At 38.8% G+C, this 11,075-nt stretch overlaps 1 protein-coding gene across 1 annotated transcript; it reads left to right on the top strand.

Annotated features, from left to right (window-relative positions):
- Window positions 1-1,679: 1,679 nt before the first annotated feature.
- LOC108690880 (CCAAT/enhancer-binding protein) lies at window positions 1,680-4,170 on the top strand. Its single transcript, XM_018198403.1, is given in 4 exon segments — window positions 1,680-3,380; window positions 3,383-3,598; window positions 3,601-3,667; window positions 3,670-4,170. Coding segments are annotated over 4 exon segments (1,473 nt in total). The 5' UTR covers window positions 1,680-2,306; the 3' UTR covers window positions 3,786-4,170.
- Window positions 4,171-11,075: the final 6,905 nt, after the last annotated feature.

Raw genomic sequence — 11,075 nt, forward strand, 5'->3', positions numbered from 1 at the left:
ATTACTGTGTTATTTAATAGTGTTAAAAAATTTGTATGTCTTGTTCAAATATATTTTAAGCAACTAAAATAATATAACGAAAATCGTTTTTAAAAATTTCTAAAAATCTCGACAAGGTAGCACAAATGGCAGAGAAATTCTGATTGATTACCACCGATTGCGCAATATGGTGTAAACGATGACACTTTCCTGTCAGCTGTAAAATAGCTCTCAAAAATAAATATCAGCCGTCGTGATTAGCATCACGTGCCGTATACAGTCGAGTGATGCATGATGCATCGCTTAAATATGAACAATTATGAAATATTAATACATTAACGGAAGTTAATGAATAGCAATTAAATGTATATGATGATCTGATATTCAGTATTAATAGCTAATTTAAATTCGATTATTGTCAATTGAAACAAGTGCAGAGAGAATAATTGACAACTCAATCACCTACCTAGTAACTATGAAAGCTGTCTAAATAACCAAACGTGTCTCAGCAAAATCGCGCGAATCTACGATTGCTTATGATGCTGGTAATTTGCAGTATATTTATCTTTAATGAATATACCGACAGTTGTAGCAACACGTAACAATGTATTATATGTATTTGTATATTATTGTCAGCAATTTAACAGCGAGATAGCAGCATTAAAATTACTTCGCGTTGTCGGCAATACGACAAAGTATTGTGTGATCCTATAGATATAAGGCCTATTCTTTTGGACTGAACTTTTGCACCAGTTCATCTTTTTTCCTTTTCTCTCCAGGAGAAAAGAAGAGAAAGAAAGATGAATTGGTGCAAAAGTTCAACCAAAAAGAACAGGGCCATTGATTATTATGGCAACAGCACGAATTTGGATGATGATTTTAAAATTATTGTCAAATTGCTAATAAATTATTACCTAAAATTGTGTCATATTATGAAGGTATAAATCTGCCAATAAATGCAGACTCAATTATTGCAATTCTGATAGCAGCACATATTTATTTGCAAGCAACATGCCAGCAACAAGTTAGACATGTTGCTATCTGGATAATTGCCCGAGCGGGAAAATCCATACGAAAATCCGTCGCGAATAAAAGTATACGCATGCGGTGTGGCGCGAATAGCATCGAGAGAATCAAACGCCGGAAAACTTTTTCCGTCGCGCGGAACCGTTATAGGACGCGGTGTGTTAGAGCGTGAGGAATGGCGAAAAAAATGAAGAAAAGAGAGAAAAAAAGATGCGATGCTTGAGAGATCTGGAGGGGCAAAGGAGAACGGAAAAAAAGACGGCCGAAATGCCATCGGAAACAGAAAGGGTAATGTGAAAAAAGGATGGAGGAAAATCGGAGGAGAGAGAGAGAGAGAGAGAGAGAGAGAGAGGGAGGGAGGGAGAGAGGGAGAAGGAAAATGGGGCCCGCGGAGGAGAAGAAGCGGGGAGAAGTGGAAGGCAACTCGTGTACTCGTGAGCGAACGCTGTGCCGCGTCGAGACGGGACGAGACGGGACGAGACGGGAGAAGCGGAGGAGAAGCGAGGAGCGCGGTGGACGCTCCGAGCTCCGAGTCCACAGTCAGTCCCTCCGAGAGAGGACCGTTCGCGAGAGGAGGTAAAGCACGGAGCGGAACGAGCGGAGGGAAGCGCAACGCGCAACGTCGCGGGCGCAAGCGCATTGAGCTCTCGGAGTTACTCGCGGCGTGCGCCACAAGCCACAATCCACATTGAAAGCTTGCGACATGCCGCTGCGGCGCTCAGTTGCGCGCCAACTCTCAAGTGAGTTTGTTGTTGTCGCATTGAGTTCCCGTATTCTCGAGTCTCCTTCCGTGTGTATACCGAGTGCGAGAGACAACGAGCGTACATAGGAATGTACGGCTGTGCGCGTAGGCGTCTATAAGACTGAACGAACGCGCGTTGACGCGGAGTCTGCAGACAACCTCGTCAAGACGGGAACGTGTTACCGTTGTCCTCGAAATCTCGGAATATATAATCCGGGGATCATTAAGTAAGTATTTGGAACAGTGTCAAAAACCACGACGCGCGCGCTTTTGAGTAAAACTAGATCCGTTTGTTGTTTGTTGTCCACGGCGTGGCGCGGTGGTGACGGCGTGACGGCGATAAATATTCACCGGAAAGTAATAAATACTCTCCTCATCTCCTACCGGCTCGTCTTAGACGACGTAGTACGCGCTACGACGGCCGAAGGAGAGGGAGAGATAACTAAATAGAACTGAGACGGACACAAAGACGTTTCTGCGTACAAACGGGCGAACGTATACAGGTGGTCGCGGTGAAGTCGCGAAGTAAGGATTCCCATTTGTGATGTGCGAGTGAGCGATGGAGTCACCAGTCATGTACGATTCGGCGGCCCATCAGGCCCAGGCCCAGGGCACGGCTGATTTGAAGAAGTCCCAGGTGCTCAACAACAATACTAGCAACCAGAACAATAACGCTGCGGCGAACAACAACAATTCCGCGCTGCAGATCAACCACAATCACAACCATCAGCAGCAAAATAGCGCGGTGGTGAAACAGGTCTCCGGCAGCAAGGCGAGCTTACATCAGCAATACGCCGAGCATTGCGCCGCTGCTGGCGAGCTTACTGATCTCAACGCTCCAGAAATTTCGCTGGATCTTCAAAATTTGATCGACGACAATCAATTCAGCGATAATATACTGGATATGCTTGGTCCCAACAATAACGCTATGAAACATGTGAGGACGGGCGGTTATCCCCGCACGACGCTCGCCTACATGCCGCAACCGGTGCACAGCGGAGCGACCTATCACCAGAGCAGCAATAGCTGCAGCGATAGTAACAGCTCGAGTTCAGAGTCACCTAGCATCAAGGAAGAACCATTGGACCCGGCGGACTATAGACGTCACTGCCCTCAGTATCCACCCACCGGTTACAGCCCGGTGACGAATAATCCATTCGCCAATGGTGGCCAGACCTTCACCACTTTGACGCCGTCGACGATACCAGGCGGTCATCCAGGTGCGCCGGTTCATCAGCCGCCACCGCGGGGTGGCCCCATGAAGGGGCCGGTAATGGCCCATCAGCATCACACCAATGCGAACGTCGCCAGAAAACAAACCAAGGCTATCGACAAGGCAAGTGACGAGTACAGGCGACGGCGGGAGAGAAATAACATCGCCGTGAGGAAGAGTCGCGAAAAGGCGAAGGTGCGATCGCGTGAAACCGAGGAGAAAGTCAAGCTACTGGTGAAAGATAACGATTTGCTGAAGAAACGGATCGAGCTGCTCAACGAGGAGCTCAATGTACTCAGGTCGCTCTTCAGCTCTGTCGGCGTTGTACCCGAGCAACTGCACCGCGAGATCTCCAGGCACCTCGACCAGTTTCAGCAGCACGCGGTTGGACCTATGTAGCAGCAGCAGCAGCAGCAACAGCAGCAGCAGCAACAGCAGCAACAGCAGCAGCAGCAGCAGCAGCAGCAGCAGCAGCAGCAGCAGCAGCAGCAGCAGTGTACGGACATTGCCACGCAATTCGAGATGACATTGTCTTCCGACGACATCGTCGTCGACTCGCGTCCCTGGGCTATCAGGCTGCTCCGATTGTGAAACGAAGTCAGTCCGCATCTTCCGCTTCCTCTTGCTTCTCCCCCGACGCTGTAGTATCGCTGTATATCGCGTACACCTCCGAGGAGAAATCGTCTTTCCTCCTTCATCTTATCCTCCCTCCCGTTTACTCATCTATCTTTTGCCTTCTCCTTTCATCTTCTATGTCGTCCTTTATATCTCTCACTCAGCTCAGAGTGCTCGATACGAACACACGTGCATCGTCGTTTGCGTTGAGATCCACGAAGACGCGAACATGGAGGAAGAAGGAGAGAGAAGGGGAGAGGATTGGCAAGATAGGAGGGCGAGCGAGAAGAGCAAGCTATTCTATGCTTTCGATGACTGAAAAACGCGGTCGGCGTGGTTCACGCAAGAACTTCGCATTTCGTTAGAAGTGGCTTTGCCCGCGGGACGTGCATCCCTTTGCTTCAGAATGCTATTCGGACATTAAGAAAGCGAAAGGGAGGCGAATACCAATAAATAAAAGAGTAAATCGTGAAGAATCAATCGCGTGAACCGCTAGCAAGCCGTCGTATTACGATATCTCTCCAGATATAGAAGCTTAGAATCGACGAAGAACGCGAGAAAGGCAATCCAATTTTTCTTCGTCGTTCGTATTCTTTTTTTTTTCTTAGTGTCTTACTTCTCCTTTATAGAAATTTAATTTAGTACTGAAAATTACTTATTTTGAGTATTAAAAGCACTGAACACAAATTACGTATTTTGAGTAAAAGCGTTGCTCTTAATAACTTAATAAAATAAGTAGTTAATCTAAATTTCTGTAAGGACTATCATTCTTCTATTTAACAAACTTGTATTTAACTTGGCATTTATGGGCTAAATATAAGATTGAATGATCCATCGATTTTCAAAGTCATTGATGGGCAAAATAATCGTAATACGAAGGCTAGCTCCGACATCTCGAACAAATCGTGTCTCGATGTAATTCACGCAAGAGAATCCTCACTTTAGTTGTATATTATGTTTCGTACTACACATAAACAGAAACACACACCTAACACATCTCCAATGCGAAAGACACGTATACACGGCGCTGTATTTAGATTCGGTTTTTAGATAATGTTAAATTAATGAACTTAGGCTATCGTTCTCTAATTACCAAGTACCTAAAAAAAAAAGTCATATCGAAACACGGGGATCTATATCAACGTGGCTCGCATCAACAATCGTGCAACAATGAGACAAGTCGATATCCATTTTCTCGATACGTATTCGCTTCCGCGCTCGTTATATTCGACGAAGCGCCAAGCAACACAGCCGAGCACTTTATCCACGCTCTTGTATTATAGTACTAATTAATTTTATTATTATATTCGAGATGTATGTACATAAAAAGCTAATATATTTTGTTAAAAGAAAAGCTGAGAGAAAGAGAGGAAGAGAGAGAGAGAGAATGTGAGAGAGAAACGGCCGGAAAGACTGGGGAATAGTCGAGCGGATTGTATACGTGCGTGCGTGCGTGCGTGCGTGCGTGCGTGAGCGAGCCGTATAACGTTTGTACGTATGTATATGTGACATCGCGTGCGCGAATGCGTCGGGAGAGACAAATTGTTGTAATTGCATATTTTATTAGCATCGAGAGTGAGACCGATAATTAAGCGTGAGGCGGAAGAGTCAGAGAATCATACATGAATGTTTTATACAAGCATGCAGTCGCATGAAGCGTGGCTTCATCTTCGCGATGCCAACTCATACGCGAATCTGATGTGTATAACAGTCAGCAGCATCGGTGTGCACCGTGCGTTCATCATGATTGCACGTATATCGTACATATAATGCGCGCGTATACTTGCGCGAACGATTTAATTATTTACAAGCCAAGACGTGCGACCGCGTGCAATTAGTGTGAATGCGAGAGAGAAAGAGAAAACGTTACGCACGCGTGCCTTGGTGTATGACTGACGTACGACTTTAGGGTACGAAATTACCTGTCACGGTTGTCTTCTTGTCTATGCACAAATATATTTTGATATGAAACGTATATATAACGCGTCTGCCTCTGTTTCTTTTCTTATCTCTAAAAGTTACCTTACTTTCCCCGCATTTTCCCCGTTGTCTTCCTCTGGCTCATCAATTTAATTCTTTATGACGTACTTAAGCCTTTGACGCATAAAGCTGCTTCTCTACGACTGATAACGTTCTCCGATGTAATCTCGGAATTTAAAGAACTATATGCAGAACTTTTCCATTCTTTCATTATCGACATATCATGCTTTACTCTTATAAATTTATATACTTTATATACTTATATTTTTTTCAGTACACAAATACAAATATCAATTTTTAATCGTTCATCAGAAAAAATATTTAGTATTTATTAATTAAATTTAGTCATTTAATTTCATGCTTTATCTTTCTTTGAAGATTCCTTATAAAATCTAAATAATTATTCTTTAAAATATAGAAAAAAATTTACACTACTATTATATTAGCAATTATCTATATTATATCTTTTAATTTTCTAAGATTCTGAAATGAAAAAGCTATTTATTCAATATTACGGTGTTTTAGAAAAAATTTTTATTACGACATAACATAAAAATGTGAAAAATAACACTATAAAATTAACCAACATGTTCAGGTGTTTAAAAGAATAAAATTCAAACCTCAAAAGTATCATTAGATAAGGAAACAGATTCATACTCGTTATCATTATGATAACATTCTGACCTGAGATTAACGACGTCACGTACGGTCAAGGCGAGAGCGAATCCCATTGAAGGGATATTTCCACGAGCGTACAAAATAGTCAGCCATTGATCTATCGGAAAAATTGATCGACATTCGCACCTACACAGATACAACGCGCGTATGGAAAGCGATCGGAGCAATGGCGCGCGAATTCATCGCAATGAATGAGTCACGAGATAAGTTTGTTGTTAGTCAGATTAAATAGATTAGCACCATTGTGACGAGCGTGACGCGCGTTGTAGCGCGCCCCGCGGAACAGGATACGGCGCGTTCCAACTTCCACGCGTGTACGCGCGAGCGCACGTGCTCGCATCTCGAATCACACGCATATATAAACGAACGCAAACGAAAGCATACGAGGAAGCATGACGTAATTGGCAAAACGAGTTTTTCATGTCGCGATGCAAAATCATGTGATGTCACAGTGCAATATTTCGTTTGTAACAATTGAGAGTTAATTTAAGTTCCCCTTTCATTCTCACCACTACTATCTCATATTGTGATGCAGAAATAAGAAAATACAAATTTTTTTGAGTAAAAAAAATACTTGCAAAATACCTATATTAATACGGAAAAATGTTTCGATAAAACAACAATTACAATTCTTAGAACCGATTTTAAAATATATAAAAAGTTTCCTTTTTTATTTCTTCATTAAATAATAAGTAAAAATAATCATACGCGTTAAAAATAAATTAAGCACAATTGAAAATGAAATTCACAGCATTTTAAGTATGACAAACTGTCAAATTAATAATATATAGAAATAAATATAATTTAATTGTTTTCCAAAACAAAGAAGATAATTTTCAGTATATCTTATTATAGTCTATGAATTTGTAAATGTTTTAGTAAAAAAATATTTTTATTCAAATATATAATTTGCAAGAATGTTTATTGTGTGTTCTTTTAAATTGACAAAAAAATTGAGAATGAAGAACGCCTAAATGCATTAAATTAAAATGCTTCAAATAATTCTTCAAATATTGTTTATAGATAAATGTTCAATGTTTATTCTTCACTACATCGTGATAAGGATATAAAGGTGAGAAAGTAAAATTGTAAATTTTGTAAAATTAAATGAAAAATTTAACAGATGTACATCAATACATATATATTAAACATACATATTTAATACACCCAATAACTCGATACTCACTTTCCGGTTTTGCTTTCGAGAATTATTGCTAGGGAGTGAATTTCCTCAGATTTTGTTGTGCTTTATTCATATACGGTTTCACGTAAACTTGCAGTTTGCTTTTGGTTTGATGATCCTCGCGGACAATTTATTTTATTTCTACGTGATAGAATGCAGAGATTATCGTACGTATGCATGCGACAACATATTGTCCAGCGCAGAATATATGCAGGTGAGTGTACAAAGAATAAAAAAACAAGAATACCGAGACGGAATACTTCCGAAGAATTGGAAATAACATTGATACAAGAAGATATGTATATTCTCAAGGTGCACTGCAGGATCTTAAAAGTCGAATATAGCGAATAGCAACGCAAAGAAAAATCATTTTCATAAGAAACGCATTATTCGACAAGTAGAAAAGAGAAAGTTTCATAAGACCGATTTTCGGTCTTGTTTAAATTTCATTTTACACTATCAAAAACGTTTTATTATTGTAAGAATTATTATTGAAATTATAGATCATCTGCTAACTGTTTACACCTAGGAGCCTAAATAACTGAAAATCGAATTTAAGTATAGGCTGCGGCCTAAATACATGGTGTAAACATAATCAATGACATCAGTTACATGCTTAATACTGTTTTGAAGTTAATTCATCAATACATAAGCTACGTTCGGTTTTGGCGTTCACATGCTATTATATAAGCATGTAAGTATCATTCTATCTTTATCGCTCACTACATGTGGAAGATAAAATGAAGCTTACAGCGCGTGAACGCCCAAAGCGAACGCATCTATAGACAGTGAAAGAATTCCAATAGCATCGTTCGCTTTATATTGTATTACTGTGAAAACTCAGGATGTATTGATTAATGAACGGTTTATTATTTATTTTCTGTTAGTTCATTTGTTAATTCATTTTTTAGTGAAGCTTTAACTTTTTATGTATAATGTATATCTAGTCACAATTCCGAGTAATCTAATTTCCCTATAGACCTGCACTAAATCAGTCATAAGTTACTTTTTCAATACTACGGACATGCTTATATATTTTCACAGTCACAGGCAATGTTTAATTAATAAGACATAGATAAATCTTTCAATATTTTGTAATAATCTTTTTGTTACAATCGTTGAAATAGCTTGCATTAATTTTGTGAGTCTATTATTTCAAAGGAAATACTTAATGTGTGAAATATAACTTAGAATTTCAAAATATGAGATATTCAAACTTAAATTATGATAATTATAAAACAAAAACAAAAGGAAATTATCCAGTATAATAGATTACGTCGTTTTTCAATATAGCTCAGTTTGCAATGTATCGGCGTCATCAATCCGATAGCTTTTAGAAAAAAGTCTCTTAACTATACCTGCATTTTTTCGATAACTTTCTTAAATAAATATTTCCTCCTAAAAACTCTGTCAATATATAGTTTAAAAATAGCGGATGTATTAGGTGTACAACTTTGCTTCCGCCGTTTTCCTATAGATGGCTTTAGCGGTAAGTGGTGGTCGAATTAAATAGATCATAGACGTCATATAATAAACTTGGGCATCTGTCAACATAACCCCATAGAAACATTAGTCGATTTGTGTCTGCATCATAAAGTTATTCTCGATTGAAAATGTCAGTTTACGAGCCAAATTCTCGTTTGCGGGAAGTTTTAATTTTTTGCTTCAATATGAAGAAATCTGCGGCTGAGGCTCATCGAATGCTCTCAAATACTTATGGTGAGGCCGCTATTAGTGAAAGAACGTGTCGTGAATGGTTTCAACGCTTCAAGAACGGTGATTTTGACGTCCAAGGTCATGCTCTGTATTTGGTGGGACCAGCTCGGCGTAGTGTATTATGAACTGTTAAAACCGACTGAAACAATCACAGGCGATCGGTATCGAACGCAATTGATGCGTTTGAGCCGAGCATTGAAAGACGGCCGCAATACAACGAGAGACACGATAAAGTGATTTTGCAGCATGTTGCGAAAGTGGTCAAGACATACTTGGAAACGTTGAAATGGGAAGTCCTATCCCACTCGCCGTATTCTCCAGACGTTGTTCCCTCTGCCTATCACTTGTTTCGATCAATGGCACCCGGCCTGGCTGACCAGCCCTTCCGGTCTTATGAAGAAGTAAAAAATTGGATCGATTCGTGGATAGCTTCAAAAGATGACCAGTTTTTTTGATGCGGGATTCGTACGCTACCCGAAAGATGGGAGAAAGTAGTGGCCAGCGATGGACAATACTTTGAATCATAAATGTATAACCAGTTTTTTACAATAAAGCCTCGAATTTCGGAAAAAAAAACGGCGGTAACAAAGTTGTACACCTAATAGATTACGATTCACTTCAATCTAGTTTCAATCTAGTTTATACTAGTTAACATCCGTGGAATCCGTGGAATTTAATATACACATATATTCCGATATTATAGTTGGTTTTATATATGAGAATTTGATTTATCAATATTGACATTAAAAATATATAATGCGCCGATCACGATGCACATAAATAAATAAGTGCATCAACTCAGTCAGCATTTTCTATCATTATTAATATTCTTCGCTGGGAATATAATTCGTTCTCAATTCTTGCTCTGCATTCTTGCTCTATTTCAAAGGCTTTATTTATGTCTTCAATCTTTTATAAATTTCCAAATATATTTTAATCTTTCTTAGTAAAAAATTGTATAATTCGTTATATTCCAAGTTTTTATGAATTTTATTCATGTCTGTTATTCCATACGTTGTTTAATCAAAATCACATTCCAGAATAACGTGACGCAGCTTTTACGTATGCTTCATTCTTTGAGCGTGTGATTTAAATTATAATTTAAAATCGAATACTATTCATAGACATATATAGCAGATAGCACTGTGTTATCGTGTATTTATGAACATAATGTCAAATGGATCAAGTATACTTCACCTATAACATTTCCCGATATTCAATAATATTTTTATAGTAACGCCTGCTTTGTTGTCACGTTAAATTTCTAACATAATGCGCCAAGTTTTGACGCCGAGATGTCTACGTGCACGTGTCGACGATTCCAGTTTTAGATGCGAGCTATGCCAGTATTCTTGCACGATACAACCACTTTCCGAATTATATCTACTGACAGCACGAGCAACATCACCAAATCGAGCGTTTCAATTCGTCTAATAAATCACAACTTTGTAGCCAATGAAATTTATTAATCAAGAAATGTCAAAAACCAATGTTCATAAACCAAAAAAAGAGGAAGATATTTTGTGTGTTTTATTTATCGAATAATACAATATTACATACGATTTATTTGTTTATTAATCTTTTTTTCATCTGAAACATTTGAAAAATATAAAAAGAACAGGATTAGCTCTCTTGCATTTGTGATATAATATCTGCCACTAATATTTATTATCAGTGTTTTATCAGCTATTATCGACTTCGTTTAATTTTTTATGCTGACGCAGCAAAATGATTTTCCTGTCCATATTCTCCAAAGCGATCATATTTTCATGTTTATTGGTGTTTTGTCTAATTTATCAGTCGTTATTAAATTAGTTGTAAATTGTTAACATAAATCATATTTAATTATTTCTCACCTTATTTTGTTACATAACGTTTGTTTATGTAGGTACACAAACATATGTCAAATGATTGGAGTAATAGATTATATATATATATATATA

This window comes from Atta colombica, unplaced genomic scaffold (genome assembly GCF_001594045.1).
Source record: "Atta colombica isolate Treedump-2 unplaced genomic scaffold, Acol1.0 scaffold38, whole genome shotgun sequence".
Taxonomy (NCBI): domain Eukaryota; kingdom Metazoa; phylum Arthropoda; class Insecta; order Hymenoptera; family Formicidae; genus Atta; species Atta colombica.